Below are 20,994 nucleotides of genomic sequence, written 5' to 3'. Positions count from 1 at the left end.
CCCGGTTCGGCCCCACCTACGGACCAGTAACGTCCCGATGGTTGGGGACCGCTGGTTTTTAAGGATCAACTGCAAAAAAGCTATCAGAGATCTTCTATGTAACAAGGTCCTTGACACTTGTCTCTGCTAACGCTCAGGCAGTTAAAAGGATCCAGAATCTTTAAATTGTATTTACAAATGGTACCATTCACTCACGTCTATTTATTTCTACTTTGTTCAGGGTCACTCCAGGGGAATGGAGTCCATCACAGCTGACTTCACCCCGGCCCAGTGGCCATCCATGCCACCTACACCCCCGCTACACACCCCACTCGACTGGCAGGATATCATCACAAAGGGTGTTGGACACTCACGTTGACATGATGCACCAGCTTCTCCTGCTCGTTGACTTTATACGTCTTAATGCCGTACTGCTTGGCCAATCGCAGAATGCGATTTTGCGTCGGGCCCACGTAAGCCCCGCCCAGATCCACCCACTTGGCCTCCTTATTCTGTCGTAAGACATAAAAAAACAAAAAACAGTAGAAGTCACAATACTTTTACAACCATGAGTAAACTCACAAGAATAAAGTCATATATTTTGGAGAAAAAAGTCATACTCTTACAAGAATTAAGTCAAATTTCAAGAGTTGCATTATCCGTTGTTTGTTACCAAGGAGCATAAGAGGCACGCTGAAAAAAATAAAGACTATGACAATAAAGTCAGAAAAATACGACAATTTTTTTGTCAAAAAAGGCAGACTTTTTCTCTTGAAAGTATGACACTATTGTCTTAAGATGCTCAAAAATATGCAACTTTATATTTGACAAATTCCAACGTTTTTTTTTTTTTATAAAACCTGTTCAGAGTTTCCCCTGGGATTTTTTGAAGCTGGAGTGGTGGGCTGCAAGGGAGGCGGACCGCCTGCTGCTGCGTCGCTGTGGCAGCCAATATTTTCTTACTATTACAAATAAAATGTATTATTATTTATTTATTTATTAATTACCTTACTTAATTACATTTTTTCAACAACCAGATCATAAACAGAAAACATTGCAAAACTGTTAATATAAATGGCAGAGTTTGCAGTCTGGCTGAGAGCATTTGATTTTTCTAGGTTTTTTTGAAAAAGACATCTAATGCTCATTGACATGGGAACTCAGCCAGAGGTGGCCAATACGTGTTGAGTAGGAGGCACGCACACACACGGTCCCCCTGCAGACTGTTATACCTTGGAACGCGAGTTCGTAATGTCACAGTCTGAATCACTGAGCCTCCATTTGTTACCTCACCCTCCTCGGAAACGTTCCTCTTCTTTCGAAAGTAATTTAAAATACTCATCTGAACTTGCAACCAGGAATGGTCTTTGCTATCTTAAAGGTAACACGTGAGGGACAAACAGGTAAATGTGTAAAGTTAAATGTTACTGTTGGTAATAACGTCAACATTAGGGTAGTTTTCACAGCCTTGAACAAAACATGCATAAACTTGAATGCCTTTTGGGTTTAAGCATACCAGGTGATGACATGTGTTGTTCTGAGGGAGGGTGTGGCCTTAGGAGATCAACATCCTTTATTAGGTGCGCACAATTATTAGGCAGCTTCTTTTTCTCAGGCAAAATGGGCCAGAAAAAAGATTTAACAGACTGTGAAAAGTCAAAAACTGTAAAACATCTTTCCTAGAAATGCAGCACTCTTGAAATTGCCGAAACTGCCAAAATATTAGGACGTGACCACAGAACCATTAAATGTTTTGTTGCAAGTGCACAAAAGGGTAGCAAGAAACATGTCAAGAGAAAAACATGCAAATGAACTGCCAAATATTTGAGAAAAATCAAATATGAATCTCCCAGGAACCCATTATCCTCCAGTGCTGTCATAATCCAGAACTGTAATCTACCTGGAGTGTCCAGAAGTACGGTACATGGTGTCCAGTGACACGGCCAAGGTAAGAAAGGCTGAAACCCGACCGCCACTGAACAAGACACACAAGCTGAAAGGCTATGACTTGGCCAAGAAACATCGTTCCTTCACTCTATCGCGGCTTTTCAAAAATGTATTAATTAATGAATGATCGCTGTTGTCAACCACTATTAGTTTATCCTGAAAGACAAGTCATATGTAGTATTCTGTTCATTAGGCGTCATTAAGGTTACATTGATAAGACGTTACCTTTGATTACATTACTTTAACTTGCAGCCATGGATGCAGACATGACATGGTGAAAAAAATTCTCCTCCCATTCTGTGTGGATGTGGTACGTTTTTGGATTCTTACTTTGTCCTTCTCCCCCACTCAATTTGAAACACTTTATTAATTTGGAATAAATTAATTGGACAAATGTCATAGTGAGGATGGATGATGGGCTCATGTGTCAATTGTTTTTATATGCCATGCATTTTTCAAGCCACATAGAATATTTCGTTCTATGTAAGTTTCAGGAAAATATCAGTTCCCTACAAGAAAATGGAGAAAAACAGCTTTTTGTGAAAAGATACATTTCAAGCATAACTTTCACTTTGACACAAATATTTTTTGCTTTTGTGACAGCTCAAATATCTAAACAACTATACTGTCACGGCGCGGTAGCGGCTGTCGAGCGTTTGACCCCCAGTATGCAGAGACGAGGCGATGGCTTGCAAAAATAAAGGTTCTTTAATGGTGTACGAAGGGAGTAAACAAAAGGCGACAGAGAAAAAGGCTCTGTGGAAAACCATATGACAGGTAGAATCAAGGTAAGTAAACTCTTACGTGACAGCACTGATTAAGAGACGAGGAGCATGAGCAACACAGACAATAAAGGCACTGGACTTTTAACCGCCGCTAATAACAATTGTCCGCAGCTGTGCGGCCACCAGGCGTGAAGCGGCTGTATCTTCCACCAAACAGGAAGAACAGCTGGCCAAAATAAGGGCATGACATGTACCACAACATAAACAACACAAAAAAGGCGTTTTTTAACGTCAAAATAACAATTTCTTTACAAATATAACACCATGAACTATTTTCACATTTGGGACATACAGTAAGTATGTGTGTGCATGTGAGAGCACGTGCGTGAGTGTGAGTGAGCGCATCCATCCATCCATTTTCTATGCTGCTTCTCCTCATTAGGGTCATGGGGGCATGCTGGAGCCTATCCCAGCTGACTTCGGGCGACAGGCGTGTTACACCCTGGACTGGTGCGTGAGCGCATGTGTGTGTTAAAATTTCCCTACAATGCGTAACCTTCTGCACGCTACACTCATCCACGCTCTTTCACTTCCTCCTTCCTGCCATGTGTGATTTTTCTATTTACATGAGCTCTTACGCCCGCACGGTGGGCTAGTGGTTAGCACGTTGGCCACACAGTCATAGTCAGGAGATCGGGAAGACCTGGGTTTGAATCTCCGTTGGGCATTTCTGTGTGGGGTTTGCATGTTCTCCCCGTGTGTGCGTGGGTTTTGTGGGTTCCTCCCACATTCCAAAAACATGCATGTTAGGTTAATTGGCGACTCTAAATTGTCCATAGGTATGAATGTGAGCGTGAATGGTTGTTTGTCGGGTGTACCCTGCCTGTCGCTCGAAATCAGCTGGTCCAGCATACCCCCGCAACCCTAATGAGGAGAAGCGGCATAGAAGATGGATGGATAAACTCTTACCAATTGCACTTATGCCATCAAGTGGCCATTTTTATGGCTTAAAACTACTCTACAGCCACATGCATTAGTGGGGCAGTTGTGTCATCATCTCTGTTAGCCTCTCACGCAAAAAAACGTAAAAGACCTATAAATACATCTTTGGTATTGAATATGTTAAAAAAGGATCTAATACTTTCCATATGCTGAAATATACAAACGTCGTCATTGTCATTATAGTTGTCATGTCATTGAGTTAGGATAAATAAATAACCGGAAGCTTTTCCTTTGTCAATCACAGCTTTTGTCTTACGTCAACGGTAAAATAATAAGGAGCGACAGCATAAAATCTCAAAACAAAAGTTATCGCAACTTCCTTAATACTGAAGTTAGGGAAGTGAGCTCGGTATCAAATGAAAGGTATTTACCGTAGGTGTGATAAGATTGCGTTCCTTACCTTTACGGTGAAGGTTCGACCACCAACTCTGTCACGGGCCTCCAAGACTACAGGATTGAGTCCATTCTCTTTCAACAGCTTGGCTGCACTTAAACCTGGAAGAGAGTACACCACAGTTTCTGAGGATGGATTCGCCAAGGGATGGAGGAAGTTCCGTTTTTGCCTCCATCTGTTACCAGCAATACTCAAAAACGTCTCAACTGATTTACGTAAAACCTTGCGAAGAGATGTAGCAAGGATCAAAGAAGAAACCGATACCAATTGCACCATTCTTTACAAATAGCAGTTTCACAAACCGTCTGTTTAATGCTCATGTAAATCAAAAAGTACCCAGACATAACACTTATGTCTATATTACTTATGTTTAATATTTATAAGTATTTAATAGTACTTTGCGCAGAGATGTTGCAGGGGCCAAAGAAGAAACCATACATTTTAACGTGGCTCTGGTAAGCGTAACAAGTACCTTCCTTAATGTTTAAGCCCCACAATAAAAATAGTATTGCTGCCATTTTACGTACTGTCATCTTACAAAACAGGTAGTATTCTCCTAGCATGTGGACGGAAACAAATCAGAGCTCTACTGGTTTTGCCACATAATTAACAATACAACCCCCAGTTCCTCTAGAATAAGAAAAATGGTATGGTCATCTGTGAAACAGGAAGTACTATGCCAACACCTGACCACAGTCATCCCTTGTTTATCGCCGTTAATTGGTTCCACACCCGACCGCGTTAAGTGAATTTCCGCGGTAAGTGAATTTCCGCAGAGTAGGCTTCAATATTAATAAATGGAATCTTTTCATAGTTAGAGCAAAGAAAACCTGTTCATGACTTTCTAAACATGATTTTTACCATTATTAGAGACCCGCAGACACGAAATAACACCCCTACGGTCACCTTTACACTCCTATTATTTGTTGTTTACATTCCATTACGCAACTGTAATGCGCAGGCTACGGGATCACTGCAAGGGACACAAGAGACGGCCACCGCTTTACACATAGCATGTTACCGAGCAAGCTGGTTATCCTCCAATTTGTTTATTCTAAACTTCGAAAAGGGTTTCAAAATGGAGTGGGGAAGAAGGACAAAGTAAGAAGCCAAAAACTTACCACTTCCACATGGAATGGGAGGTAAACCTTTTTTCACAATGTCATGTCGGACATGCCATGGCTGACTCCATGCAGTGTGAAGGTAATGTAACCTAATGTCATGTCTCATCAATGTCACATTACTGGCACCTAGTGACCAGAATACTACATTGAATTCGTCTGTCAATATTTTTGACAAATAATAGGCCATAGTCAACCATGAATTAATTAATTATTGAAAAACCACGATCGGGCGCAATGTTCGCACCGCGATGTAGCAAGGGACGACTGTACATGTTTACGTCTATTTCTACACCATTAATTTCCATCTCTTCTCATGAACATAGGATTAAAAAGGAGGATTAGGGTACAAATATTCCCAGACAGCAGGTGACCTCCTGATCATGTGATGGGGGTAAAAGGGTGGCTGTTAAAATTAGACAGAATGGAGCGAGTGCAGACTGTATGGCAGCCAGGCCAGCTTTTCACACTCTGACCTCAGTCAGGCGTGGGAACACACACGGTGCCTGGCAGTGTCAGCCTAGAAACCTATTTGTTTTGATCACAGCCCAAGGAGCACAGTTGTGTTCCACTACACTACTAATGTGCGCAGAATGTGCAGAGAGCAAAGCAAGATAGAGCGATTGGAGTGTGCATGCAGACCTCCACATGTGGGACACATACAGTACTTGGATGTATTACAACTACTGTAAATGATTCTCATGAGGGTGCATCTCAGGTGTGTCTGATCACTAATTAGGTGCGGACAAAGGAGGCTACAAGCACCCACGCACGCACAGGGAGAACGTGCAAACTCCACGCAGAGATGCCCAACGGAGATTCAAACCCACATCTTGCAGATCTCCTGACTGTTTGTCCACCATGCAGCCTACATAATATTAGAACAATGCAACGCACATATTTAAATATGTAAAAAATACAAAATATACTGTATGAACATTAACCATACAACGACATATACAAACATATTACATATAAAATAATGCATACACTGTATACATTATATCTTTTTTTTCATAGAAAAAAGCTCTTAAAAAGCTCCATCCTCTTGAGGTAGTTTGATTCGGAATTTGACTAAAAATAATCAAATTTCAAATCTAAATATAAAGTAAAAATAAAAAATATAACACGAAAATTAATTATAGAAAATATAACCATAAGAATAGCAGTAAAACATATACATACACAAATATGAAAATAGTACTAAGTACATAATTAACAAATAATTTGCTTCAGCATCGTCGTGGGCACGTTTTGCCTTTGTGAAAGTGGCAAGTGGTTAACTTTTGACACGTTAAGATCTTTGCATTACGTCCTTGTCATGAAAGGGAAGACTGAGCATTCTATTGTTTCTATGTCTTCATAGTAATTGCGGTTAACAGATTTTTACACTTGTGACTTGAAAACATTGCCTGTGCTGTATAATAATACAAAAATAAGCTTTAAAAATGGCCACGGTTTGACACTGGAACAGATTATTTCTATTGCCAGTAGTCAATTGGGGAAAAGGGTTTGGAAAGCCGAACAAATCAACCTTAAAGGTTCCACTGTAGCCATGTAGGGGTACAAGACTCGTCATGGGGTGGTACCCTTGGAAATTACATTGAAAAGAAGTCTTTAGGGGAAAAAATCCCCCTAAAATAACTCGATGTGGAATACAGCACTGTCAAATCTGTCAGGTTTTTCGACAAAAAAACCATCAGTGTTTATCCGTACAGCTGTTTTCCTAGCTTTTGCTCTGAATTGCCTTTTTAGCCTTCTTCATTCCTCCTCCACCGCCACATCCCAAAAATCCCACTAAGCCACACTGAGTCTGGAAAGGTTTATGCTGCTTTAAACGCACTTTGTGCTGCATTACAGCAACTTCAGCCGCAGCTCCTTCCTTACTGACACGAACACACTCGGAGAGAAAGGGCCGGTCTCTCACACAGCGGCCCTCGCAAATCCATGCTATTAAATTGATGCTATTACCTGCACTCGGCTCTGAAAGGTCATTGTCTGTCTTTGGAGACAAAGAGCATCTGTCTGTGTCACTTGTTTATGCCTGCAGCCATGACGGTTTACAAGGAAAAAATTGCCTCCTGTTGGGAGTTTTTGCTTTGATAAGAGAGCTTGTTCGTGTGTTTCTGTTTTTCAAACGATGGAAAGCTATCAAAATGTGCTTCAAAGCACATGAGTGCGGAAGACAATTTGAAATAATAGTGTTTGGAAGTATGTTGTCCAAAGTCTAGCCTTGATGCTGGGTTGTAGACAGTTTAAAAGTGATTTTAGTAAGCCCTACGAGGAACATGCTGTTTTGTGTCTGTAGCTTTAATGCTAATGAACTGTGTACTGTGTCCACATTTTACATATACACTGTAACTCTGCACTTGTCCAACGTAATAGATGTCATATATCATATACAGCAATGTAACATTAAGGAGTGGGACAGGAGGATACAAACATTAGCAATACTAGCATAGCAATGTGAGCTACAGTGCTAACATTACACTCGCGGCTTCACGGCAACGTCATGCTAGGTTAGCCTACTCGCTGAAGAAAAACGTGTGTAAAGGGGACGTCTTAGCGAGTGAACTTTATCCATATAGTGTGAACTTTTTTAAATATAGAATTATTTTAATCCTATGAGGAAAGTAAAAGCAAGCATATGAGTGCCTCTTCTCTCAAAAGTGGAGCAAACAAGTGAGCGAAATAGGTTTGGTGCTCACGAACAGGCTCCAGGGCAAGGGTATCCAAACTACAGCCCGCAGGCCAAATGCAGCTTGTCTTTCATTTTTAACTGGTCCGTATCAAAGTCTAAGAATTTAACGGCCTATGGCCACACATAACATGTACTTAACTGTTTTGTACTTCTTAGCTTAATCACTAGGTGGAGCTACTGTCTTGAACAAAGCAGCGTCTCCGCAAGGAAAGCGATCGCAGAATAAAGATTGTTCAAAGTACCCAGAAATGGCAGAAGCAAACAGACACAAGAATTCAAGCGAGTGCTGAGAGAGATGTGTGGACATGCTTATTTGAGGCTGAATCAGCGTATGACATTATTGTCCTTCCACCTAGCGACGGGTCAAACTGGGGGAAGGTAAGCTGGGTCTGGGCGCAGGCTGGTCGGTACCGCAATATCGCTAGCCTGAGCAGAGGGGCTTGACTTGGCACTAATTCACAGAGCTAACACTTTGCGTTGCTTTGTCTGGAATTTTGTTGAGCCTTTTTCGGAAAGTATATTTTAAAAAATACATACAGATATCAAAGTGCCCCCCACATCCTTTGACTTTCAGTATGCGGCCCTCGGTGGAAAAAGTTTGGACATCCCTATTCTAGGGACACACATTACTGTTCATTGAAAAGCCACTTTGGCATGATAAGCAACTTTTCAGATTGGGAATCGGTGAACGAAAGAAAACTATTTTTGTCCCGTGGGCTATTACGGAGAAGCTTGGGTTCTGACACGCTCTGGTTGGGTTTGGCGTGAACACAGAAATCCAATACGGGCGTGGCCCAAACCAACCAGTAAATACCAACTGGTATTTTTGGTCTAGTCTATGAAACAGCCATGATAACAAACATCGTTAAACAAATACTTCCATTTGATAACAAAGGATGCAGGTATACCTAATATTGTGGCCTTATGTCCATCTATCTCTCCATCACCCCGAACACCACATGACCTCATTTTCTGGTCTCTGATGAGAGCGACGTGAGATGAAAGAAGAATGTTGTTGGTTCAAGTTTCTCACAAAGACGCCTCTTCATGCTCAGTGCTGGGAAAAGACATGGCGGCAGTCGTCTCCTTGGCAACAGCGGGCCTAATTGCTAAGACAGAGTCGCTTGGCAGTGTCCAATGTCTCTCACGCTTTTTATGCACCCAAAACAGCCTCGCTGCTCACACACGAAAACAAGAATCAGCCTGTTTTTACCAAACTATCACGATGTCTCTGAAATGTGCTTTTATGTAATCTTCCTCCAGGAAAGCAAATCTAAACAAGCCAATTGCAGCTAAGTGCCAAACCCCTGAAATGATCCTTATTGATCCTTTGAGGCCAATTACATGTCTCGTGTTCTCGCATGGGGATGTGATGATGATGCTCATGCACGGGCACATGCACGCACGACATATATAACATAGATATAATGCAATAGCTCCTCCTGTCATTCATTTTTAGTTATTAATGATAGCCAGGGGTGTGACAAAATATCAATATATCGCAATATTTAACCCTACAATGGATTATTGATATGTTCTCGCCGTGTATCGTTTTTAAAAAAATAATTATTAAAATAAAACGTCTTCCACCATTCTACCTCAGGGAGTCACTATTTTACGGCATCCAGGAGGACATCCTCGCGAGTTTGGCAGAAAGTTGGGTGGAAGTCCTGAAAGCATAGTGGACTCACTTTGGCTTTTACAGCGTGGATGAGACAGCGCTGTTGCACGACGTAAGAAGCGGCACGAAAATACGACACAGACAAGCACAGCCACCTCGAGAAAACTGTGCCTAGTATGAGAAATGTCCATTTTTCTATTCAAATGCTAAATGTTCATAAAGAGACGTGCGTTTAGCGTACGTCGTTTATTGTCTGTTTCATTCCGGTGAGTACATTACTACTACTAAATATGAACTCTGAAATTATTATTTTTTTCTTTCATCCAATCAAAATACCGTTATCGTGAACCATGGTATCACAAATCGTATCGCATCGTGAGCAGGCATGGAACGGTTACCTGTTTCAAGGTATGAAAAAGCCGCTAAAATTGAGCATCATACCGTTTGTACGACATGAGAGAAAGTGGCGGTCCAGCGCGGCCACCGCGTGGAAATACTTTGTCACGTCCTGTTCCTCGCAGTCCGAACTGGGCTTTGATGAGTTGGCGAAAGCCGTTAGCTGCCTCGTTAGCATTGTTGCCGTTGTCGGTCGACGTATTGCTCGCGTCTGGGGTCACCAAATGTGGAGATGTGATTCGGAACAAGACAGGAGTCGAGGATAAGCGGTAGAAACAGTTTACAGTTTACTTAACAACGTCTCGGTCACTAACAACAATCACATGAAAAAGTGCAACCTGCCGCTATAAAATAAATAACATAACGTAAAAAATTATTATTTATGTTGGGATCTTCTTGAGCCACTTGATTGCATTTATTTGCTTATTTTGCTTTGTTTTGGGGTTTTTTTACTGAGAAAATATGCGTTGTGACTTGAGTTGCAGGATTAGCCACAGTAAAACTATATTTTATTTATTCATTATTTATTTAGAAAGAATTCAGTTATTTTATTTTAAATACAAATGTTCCACTTTCACCGTGTTGTATTATAAGGTTTAAAAATGACTGTTTTGACTTGACGCTTTCATTTTAGAGCTGTACTTACAGTACCGTGAAACCATCAAATCGTGATATTTTTGCCCAAGGTTATCATACAGTCAGAATGTCATACCTGCCCATGCCTGATCGTGAGATACCCTGGGATTCCCAGCCCGAATGATAACCGCCACTTTGCATAATAGAAACACATCAAGAAAATGTATGGTATGGTTTATTTGTTCCAGACCGTTTAGGCACTGCATGTGGGGGTGCCACCTTTTGAATGTACTTGAAGCATTAGAAACCCTCTTCCTGTTCCAACAGTGCGAGCCATGTGATTGTCCATTATTTCAGCTGCGTCAGCTCCTTCTCTGTTGTGTCTTTAATTTCCTAGTAGTCGAGTTGATGTCATCTTCAATATTTGTCCAGTTCCTTGATGTCTTTGACAACAAGCACTCTGGCTGCGTGTCATGTGCAGCCCAGTCACAATCACATTGTTCTGCACATCATTTGCAATGTAATGTGATCTTTTTGATAATTTTGCTTCTTAATAAGGCACCCGCTTTCTCTTTCAGCCCAACCATTTTTTTCTTCCAGCCCATGCCTTTTGTTGACAAAGTGATGCAGTATCATTCCTGATTTCCTTTTCCTTAATATCTTTTGTTAAGTGCTTCAGGGCACTGTGCTGTATGTTTATTATTTCATTCAGCCTGCCGCCCATGTCGTTAAACTGTCTCTCATGACGTTCGACTTCATTATTCCTGGTTCTCTTCCATGTCCTCGTCCTGCGCATTTGCTGTGGCAGAAGCCCTTTTTCCTCCCATTTTCTTTGGTGGTCTATAGCTTTGATATTTTGTCTTGCAAGCGATCGTCGGCAGTCATGACTCTTTTTTTCCTCCCCCAAGAGTTACTTGCTAACGCAAAACAGTATTCAAGCCAGCAAACAGCTCTGTAATTATGGTCGAGATCTGTGGTCACAAAGAGTGCCAAAATAGTCTGAGCTCTTTTCATTCCGTCCATCCTCACAGGAAGCTGCATTTGGATAAGGAATGAAAAATAATCCACAAAGTCAAAACTCACAGCACGCTTGCTCATGCATGGACACATATACATGCAATGTACTGTAGATACAGTATGCCACATAATTCATGTAATCACTCCTCCCACCACTTACTGTATTAAAGGGGACCTATTATACTAATTTCAGGACTTTGTATTGAGTTGTGGACTCCTATAGAGTAGCTACACATGCTAACCCGCACAGAAAGCTTTCTCCATCTTCCAGACTCTGCACCTTTTCCTGCAGTGTTTCCTTGGGTTTCCTGCCTCCCGTCCAAACAATCTGTGTACTTTACTCCACCCTCGGCTCTCTTCCAGGCACACCTCCCACTGAGCCCACTCCGCTGTGATTAGTCACACTCCCAAGCGCTCCAGAGGACCCCGAACCCCTTTTGTCCAATTATGTACATAAAATAAACACAGTTATGACACCGATAAATTGTTACTTACAGCTTGCTCTCCTGACTTTTCAACACGACCAAGTAACGTTGGAAAGGCGTCAGACTTAAGCAACAGTTGGGTGGATAGTCCAGCTTTGTGTTGGCCCAGTTCACAAAAAAGTCCCGTGTGAAGTGCCGTTGACAGATGAATATATTTTCCCTTGCTGGCCGGGAATCAGCAACTCCAACCACTTCTGCCTGATGCTTGCCTCTTAAGGCACACCCGAACAAACATGCTGGGAGCCACACGTGCTAACAGTGAACAAAGCAGGGTGAGGGGAGGGCAGGCCTACAGCATTTGCCTGGGCATGCCCATATAAGGAAATCTGGGTTGCACTGATGTCAATGGAACTCTTGTGTTAAAAAACCTCTGTAAAACACAGCATGCAGAGTCATCCAAAACTGCTTTCAGGCCTCACTTCCAAACCTCATTATATGATGTGTTGGCATCGTTTAACACGAAAATACAACATTGTAACAACATTTATAGGTCAAAAAAGAGGAAAAGCATAATAGGTCCCCTTCATTGATAATCTCCACCTTGCATTTTAATAAAAACAATGGCAGTCAATCATCTATAAAGTCCAATCCCACGTCATGAGAGCTCATGCACAGCCAACATAGACATATCAAATATTTGAACGTGATCGCTCTGCCCTTTGAACTCTTCATTTCAAGCGCTGTGCTCTTATTTTGCCTTATGTTACCGCTTGCTCATACACGGGCACATGCAAACCCTCACTGTGTTGTCATTTCCCATTTAATGAATGAACGTGTGGAAAAACGAGGAAAGCTGCAGGCAAAGTCCTCGCAAGCTATCAGCTGTTTGTTGTCGTGTCCACACATGGACAACTAGTGTGCATGTTTAACTGCGTACATCCTCTTCCCAGTTTCACAACCCCCTTTTTGCTCTGACATTCCTTATCCACTTCCTATCCACATTCTTCGCTTTTCAGCTTCTGCTTTCTGTCCTCTTTCTCCTCTCTCGGTGTGATAAGCAGCTGTCACAAGTGTTTAATGTTGCCTCAAAAAGCATCTTGGTTGCCCCTCTCCAGGTCCTGGCAGCAAAAAGGACAATCGCAATTTTACAGCCCAAAGCGGCGATGGAGGGGCAGGGGGGACTGTTGGGAGCCTCATTGATCCGGCTTTAATATATGTGCACTGCTAAAGGGCAGTGCTGTAAACAAATGTTGTCATTAGAACACCCTAATGTGACAAGGAGGGGACGTGTGGCTGTGTTATTGAATTAGCTTGTTTCTCCAGCGTTTTGTTGCGCCTGCTTGACTGGAATTTGAACTGACACTGACCTAAATCGCTCAGTCTGACTGACGGACGGATGGAACGCTGGGTCAGTGAAAACCAACAGAAAGACGGTGGTGGCTGCTGGGAAGAAAAGCAGCAAAAGCAGCATGAAGAATCCATTTGGAAGTCAAAAAGCTCAAATACTGTATAAGAGTATCCACAGTAGTTTTGTAAATGGTTGTGTTTTCAAACAGATAACTACGCATAGATGTTTGATATGTTCCATGTAATGCCTTGCACCAGTTATTAAAGGTGCCTCGCTACATCGTGGTTCGAACATTGCACCCTCACTCTATCACAATTTTTACGTATAGATCTTAAAGTTAAACGCACATGTCATTTTTAATTCTTTATTAACCCACATTAGGCTGATTTTGTAGCAAAATAGGCTATATATAACAAAAACAAAGACATTCTATGCCAAAATGTATGCTCAGCAGCAGCCGTGGGCACCCCGTGTCATCAGAATGGCACAATCTTGATCACATGACATTGTCATACAATTGGACTGCGAGGTTGATCGTCAAATTGGACTCTTCTGAATCAAATTGTCCAATATCCTAAGACGACCCTACTAAAAACGTTACTAAACTGAAACCTCCTTCCTCATGGTCATGGTGTTGCCTTCTTACTGTAGGTGAGCCGACCCACCAATTCACAGATGTAAAAAAATCAGGCTTCGCCACACATCTTACAGGTTTTCTCCATTGGTTTTTCTCATTTCTTGGAACAGAAATTGCATTGCTTTGCATCAAACCTGAGATCATTTGGCCAGACAGTCTTACAGTTCAGTACAACACAACAGCTCACTTGCAAAACCTCACATCTGTCCTCACACTGTTCACTCGTGCTTCAAAGCTAATTTATTTCCCTATAAGTAGTCAGTGCCACCAACATGCAAAAATTGCTTTGGCTCATTTCCAAAAACAAACCGGACTTCCTCAACATTTCACCATAACACCATGGCTCACCTGCAAAAGCTCATATATCCCCCAAAACACTTCAGTCGTGTGTCAAAACTACATTTCTTTCCCATATAAATTCTCCGTGCCCAAAAATGCATCACCCCCTTGGCATTGTGGAAGCACTTCAAGTCAAAATGTTAGGATGTTTTTTCCACCATGGCAGAGTACATTGAAATATCCCTCATGTCCACCTCTCAGTCTTAGCCCAGTCCGTCACTGACTGGTTATTGCACTTGTTTTTTTTTTGTCTTGCTAGTGTAACACAATTGTGTATAAAACTGAAAAAAATAGGATTTTACGGTAACAATAGCGTCCAGGGTTTGACATCACACATTGAACACTACCAAGGAAATTATAACTATTTTTATTCACAAACATAAAGTAGCTTCCTAATGTGTTTAGTATGACATACTGTCATAGAAAATAATATAAACAACTGTGTCTCCTACAGTGTTGTTACTAAAGCTGGAGTTTCACAAGCGACACTTCTTCCCTGGTCGTTGTCCTCACCCTCCCAGGCGTCCACACACTGGTGTCTGTCCGGTCACATCACAGTACAAGTTCTCGTTTCACCTGACTGTCAAATAATCAATTATACGCCCCAAGAGATTCATATGCAGTATCCGTGGTATTACAGTATATTACAGACTGATTTTGACAATTGAGCAGATTATTGTGCACGTGATGACTTAAACAAATAAATGATGTTGACGTGTTTTGGAGAGAATCAACAAGATCAACATCTATTCAATTGAAAATTGTGCTAAATGTAGGTTAACTGCGCTAACTGTAGCTATCTTTACTTAATCATTCGCAAAGATGTGCCAACACATCAAGACATATACTGAGACATTTGCCATTTGATGAAATGAATGAGAAATTCAATTCTGTTATGAACATTCGCCGGGTTGTTTGGAGGTTTGCCCATGTTATTTTGAGAATGTCATTTCTGTTTCAAGAAATGAGCCAAACCAATGGAGAAAAACCATCAAATAAAGCCTGAAGCTTCGCCAGCTAGCCGTTGGTCAGCTAGAGATGTGGGACCTGTACGTTTGACCATTTTGTTATTCTTCAGCCGAAAGGTAAACCTGGCATGATATTGCTCTTAAACTGCGAGTGTGCACTAGTGCTAACATAGCTATGCTGGTGTCGCTACCATTTGTGTCCTCCTGTCCCACCTAATGTTACATTGTTGTATGTGATTATATAGCATCTATTACGTTGGACAAGTGCTGGGTAAAGGGTAAAAAGTGCACTTCTTGGAGACTCAGGTGGACAAACAGCTCATTGCCATTAAAGCTGCAGACACAGATAAAACTGTGTGTTCCAAGCGGGGCTTACTCAAAGCACCTTTGACTCCCTTTTTGCAATGCACACCTATAAAGAGCAGCTGCTCTGCTGCTATAGAGAATGTTTGAGTGTTTTTGTAGTAGGTCCTTAAACACAGCAGAGCACTCCTGCCATATATGTACAGTGGTGTGAAAAAGTGTTTGTGCCCTCCACAATTTCTTAGTTTTTTTGCATGTTTGTCACACTTAAATGTCTCATATCATTAAATGAATTTAAATATTAGTCAACAACAACACAACTGAACACAAAATGCAGTTTTTAAATGAAACACCTCCATGGTCCTGTGTGAAAAAGTGATTGCCCCCTAAAACCTAATACCTGGTTGGGCCCCCCTTAGCACCAACACCTGCAATGAAGCGTTTGCGATACTTGCAATGAGTCTCTTACAGCGCTGTGGAGGAATTTTGGGCCACTCATCTTTGCAGAATTGTTGTAATTCAGTCACATTGGAGAGTTTTCCAGCATGAACCACCTTTTTAAGGTCATGCAACAGCATCTCAATAGGTCTGCACTTTGACTAGGCCACGCCAAAGTCTTCTTTTTTTCTGCCATTCAGAGATGGACAAGTTGGTTTCAGCTTGAGGTCACGAAAAGATGGCCAGACATTGTCTTTCAGAATTTTTAGTAGAGAACGGAATTCACAGTTCCATTTATCACAGCAAGTTTTCCAGGTCCTGAAGCAGCAAAACAGCCCCAGACCATCACACTACCACCACCATATTTCACTGTTGGTATGATGTTCTTTTTCTGAAAGGTGGCGTTACTTTTACGCCAGGTCTAATGGGACACTCAACTTCCCAAAAGTTAAACTTTTGTCTCGTCAGACCACAGAGCCTTTTCCCAAAGGTCTTGGGATCACCGACATGTTTTCTGGCAAAATTGAGACAAGCCTTAATGTTCTTTTTGTTCAGCAGTGCTTTTCGTCTTGGAACTCTGCCATGCAGGCTGTCCTTGCCCAGTGTCTTTCTTTTGGTGGAGTAACGAACACTGTCTTTAACTGAGGGGTAATTTTGGTTGGCCCGGCACTCCAAGGAAGGTTCACCACTGTTTCATGTTTTGTGGATAATGGCTCTCACTGTGGTTTGCTGGAGTCCCAAGAAATGGCTTTATAACCTTTTCTAGACTGATAGAGCTCAGTTACTTTCTTTCTGGGGGGGAGGAACAGGGGGTCAATCACTCTTAATAATAATTCTCCCAGAATAGCAAAAAGATTAATTTCAAAACTGCATTTTGTGTTCAGTTGTGTTGTCATTGACTGATATTTACATTTGTTGATCTGTAACATTTAAGTGTGACAAACATACAAAAAATAAGAAATCTGGGAGGGGGCAAACACTTTTCCACACCACTGTAGAGGATATTTGACTATTAACATAGTTTGAATATATTCATTTTTAAACTATTACACAAACACAATCATAAAAATATTGTCAAATATATCATTCTTGTTTTAAATTAATACACATTTTCATATAATATGTACATTTTGATGTGTACCTAATGATTTTTGTGCATATAAAAAAATCTGAATTTTATTATTGTTAAATAATGAATTTATTAACTTAACAATAATTGCATATCTGTTTACTGACACCACTAGCTTGTATACCGTAGGAGTTATGTCAAGTACTGACCATCGCCAACAAGACGAGCTAATTGTTGCGTGTTTATATTCGTAATCCCAAGAAAAAGAGCTTCTGCTTCTGTTTCTGGCCACGCAACTACAAAGGAGGAGGACATGGTTAGGAAGCCAGGAACCAGGTACAGTCCAGGAGATGAATGATATAAGGAAGGAGAAAACACACAAGCAGCATGAAGACGTCCATCCTTTCTTTTTCTATGCCACTTGTCCTCCTCACTAAGGTTGCAGGGGTATGCTGGAGCGTATGCTTTGGGCGAGAGGCAGTGTACACCCTGGACTAGTCGCCAGCCAATCGCAGGGCACATAGAGACGACCATTTATACGATGCACAATTAACCTATAATTAACTTAATGCATGTTTTTGGAATGTGGGAGGAGACCGGAGTACCCGGCGAAAACCCTCACACGCACGGGGAGAACATGCAAACCCCACACAGAGATGCCCAAACAGAGATTTGAGCCCAGATCTTCCCGATCTCCTGACTGTGTGGCCAACATGCTAACCGCTAGGCCACATTCAGGATTTGAAGAATGAAAATGCATCACTTTTGAAACAAATGGATGGGCTGGAAGGAAAAGTAGAAGCTTTAAAGGGTCACTGACATGATTTATCATCTTTGGTTAAATATGTTCTATATTGTTTGTAGTTATGTTCTAAGTTGTTCCTTGTTTATTCATCTTAAGCAGAGTAAACAAACATGCAAGGATGGACCAGACAGAAGATGTTTACAGTGATTATTGCAAACATTTGAGCGATGTGTCAATAGTTTTCGAGGAGGAAGAAATACCTGAAGATTAAATAGAGAACTTTTTTTGAACCATCCACGATGAAACTAGTATGTCTGATGTGGAGATGTCCGATGACAAAGACGGGGAGATAAAGATTGGTCAGCCTCAAACACAGAATGGTAAGTGTGAATGACCTTGGAGTTGCTTATCCGTCAATTATTGTTTTAAATCGGCTTCTTATTGAGCGTAAAGCAGTCTTTAGAGCCTTTTTTATCGTCCGCCCCGCCCCCACCGTCAACATATCGCCGTGAAAGTATTAGAACATGTATGATGCTTTGAATGCTAGTCACTATGGTGGCATAGTGTTTAGAATACGATATTTAAATAAGGCATGACTTACTCTGTTCTGTGGCAACTTTGACGCCGTTCCCCCCCTTTTTTCCTGGATATCATAGCACCAGGAATAGCATCCCAGCATCCAAAATGCGCTCATACCGTACTTTCGAGCCAAATGCTTATTGTAAAGGTGTTTCTTCATAGCAGTCTTCAGTGAAATGAATGCAAGGCGGTGGTCCATTCGTCTCTTGTTCTCTGTGTGTTTGCTTTGTTCACTGTAGTCTTAAACCTTCGTCTCTTGGAAAAGAAAACAAACTTACTGTATCACTCGGACACTGTCAACAGCCAGCGGCAACAAAACATACCCAACGAAGTCGACGAGCTGCCCCTAAAAGGGTTTGTTTACTAGGCGTTAGCTGAGAGTTGCGCCTTTGCCGACATCACTTGGGAAACGCCCCTTTTCTAAGGCGTTCGGCCCATAATGACACTCGCCACGTACAACATTTTTGATGAATTTAACATTCGCTTTAAAAAAAAAAAGAAAAATGTAGAACATAATTGGAAACAATACAAAACATCCATCCATCCATTTCCTATGCCGCTTCTCCTCATTAGGGGGTATGCTGGAGCCTATTCCAGCTGACTTCGGGCGACAGGCCGGGTACACCCTGAACTGGTCGCCAGCCGATCGCAGACAATACAAAACATATTTAAGGAAAGTTGATAAATCATATCAGTGACTCTATAATAATATAAATATATATTATACATCCATCCATTTTCTATACCGCTTCTTCCTCATTAGGGTCGCGGGGGTATGCTGGAGCCTATCCCAGCTGACTTCGGGCGACAGGCGGGGTACACCCTGGACTGGTCGCCAGCCAATCGCAGGGCACATATAGACAAACAACCATTCATGCTCACATTCATACCTATGGACAATTTAGAGTCGTCAATTAACCTCACCTGCATGTTTTTGGAATGTGGGAGGAAGCCGGAGTACCCGGAGAAAACCCACACACGGGGAGAACATGCAAACTCCACACAGAAATGCCCAGGGGAGAATCGAACCCAGGTCTTCCCGATTATATTATACATGTAATATTAATTGTATTATTTTATTCACTTTTACACATGCAGTTGGGGTTGTGACATTATTGTACAATAATCACAATAAATAACGATGAAATAATAACAATGTATCATTTTTGTGTGCAATGATCTAATTTGACTTGATGCATTTTGTTTGCATGCAGCTCTCCCAAGTATAACCATAAACATGCTGTTAAATGAAGAGCTAACCTGAAATGCATTATTATTCAATTACTGTACACGACATTTTATTAAACAATTGGGCATTATTCTTTGTGTTGACTTGAATACTTTGTTGTGGTGTCATTGAAGTAAAAGAACCAAGTACTTGTGTTCGACATTATGCAAGGTGTGATTAGACAACATGGTAATGATAAGTCATGAGCATTTTGTGATTAACAGCATGCAAACAAAGTGTTAATTAGTCAGATGGTGAACCACGATAGAAAAAAAGACAGCAGAGACCCACCACCACCCTTCCTCCTCCTCCTCCTCTTATGTAATGCAAAGTATGCTGTGGATGATTAGCTCTTGCTCAACAGGCGACATTAATGGTGGTGGTGGTGATAGATAAAAATGAGCATTTATTTCTTTATCTAGATTAGGTAGTGGTAGTAGTAATAGTAGTAGTAGTAGTAGTAGTAGTAGTAGCAGTAGTAGTAGTAGTCGTAAAAGGCATCAGCAGCAGCAGGCGCAACAGTTGTGTACATAGTCTAGTTCTACTCTGCAAAGGCGGAGGAAAGAACATTTACATGGTTAGCATGTTACCACTCACCTGATATTCCTCCGCCGACCACGATCACGTCGTATGTGTTTCCTGGTGTCGTCATTCTGCCGTCTTCTCCTTCTTCTTCTTCGTCTTCCCTCTCTTCGTCCTGCCTGCTAGATTTGGCCGATGGCTGCACGTCGGAGCGCATCTGTATTATAAACGACGTGTGGGCGGGGGCGGGCAATCCCCCAGCACACACAACCCCACCACAACCACCATTCACGAGACTCCTCCCCCAACAAGTGTGCCGCCTGCTTTTTCTTCTTTTTTTGCTGGTTGTCAAGCTTCGGGTTTGACTGTAAATACATTCCAAATATATTTATATAGCATTTTGTATATAATGCTATATAGCTTGACACGTGAGTAAAAATGATTAACACTGATTCAACTTTTGTATATTTAATATGTATTCATTTTTGTAAGTTAATAAAGTTGGATTACCTGGACTGGTTGCCAGTCAATCGCAGGGAAATGTAATACATGTAAGTAATTATTAGATAAACTTAATAAATAGTGTTCAATATTTTGGAGACAAAAAATAAACAGTAGTTGTTGGATCAACAAACTATTTTGATCAAATTAAGTCATTGTTGGCGAAGCATATTTAATATTTGGATAAGATTTATACAAGTAAATGTTAGCTAAACTTAATATTTGCTATTTAGATTTTGCTTTTTCATCATATTTCATATTCATACTTATCAGTAATTCAACACTTTTAAATGAACGTTGTATGAACTTAATATTTAAATATTTATGATTAGAGTTATTCAAATGCACTTATGTAATAGTTGGCTAAAGCTATTCAAATTAAGATAATGATAAAAAGATTGAAAAAAATGTAA

At 41.2% G+C, this 20,994-nt stretch overlaps 1 protein-coding gene across 2 annotated transcripts in view; it reads right to left on the bottom strand.

Annotated features, from left to right (window-relative positions):
* mao (monoamine oxidase) overlaps positions 1 to 20,994 on the bottom strand; it is a 39,999-nt gene that overhangs the window by 17,939 nt on the left and 1,066 nt on the right. The window contains exons 3-5 of one of the 2 annotated variants that reach the window (XM_054786812.1): positions 20,156 to 20,279; positions 4,054 to 4,148; positions 354 to 491 (exon numbers count right to left, since the gene is read on the bottom strand). In XM_054786812.1, the coding sequence (XP_054642787.1) occupies positions 354 to 491; positions 4,054 to 4,148; positions 20,156 to 20,279 (357 nt within the window). Of the gene's footprint in view, positions 1 to 353; positions 492 to 4,053; positions 4,149 to 20,155; positions 20,298 to 20,994 lie in introns of both variants that reach the window. The other variant, XM_054786811.1, reaches the window with a different exon arrangement.

Source organism: Dunckerocampus dactyliophorus, chromosome 9 (assembly GCF_027744805.1).
Source record: "Dunckerocampus dactyliophorus isolate RoL2022-P2 chromosome 9, RoL_Ddac_1.1, whole genome shotgun sequence".
NCBI lineage: Eukaryota > Metazoa > Chordata > Actinopteri > Syngnathiformes > Syngnathidae > Dunckerocampus > Dunckerocampus dactyliophorus.
The sequence above is the reverse complement of the archived record's forward strand: the minus strand, read 5'-3'. Positions and strand labels throughout refer to the sequence as shown.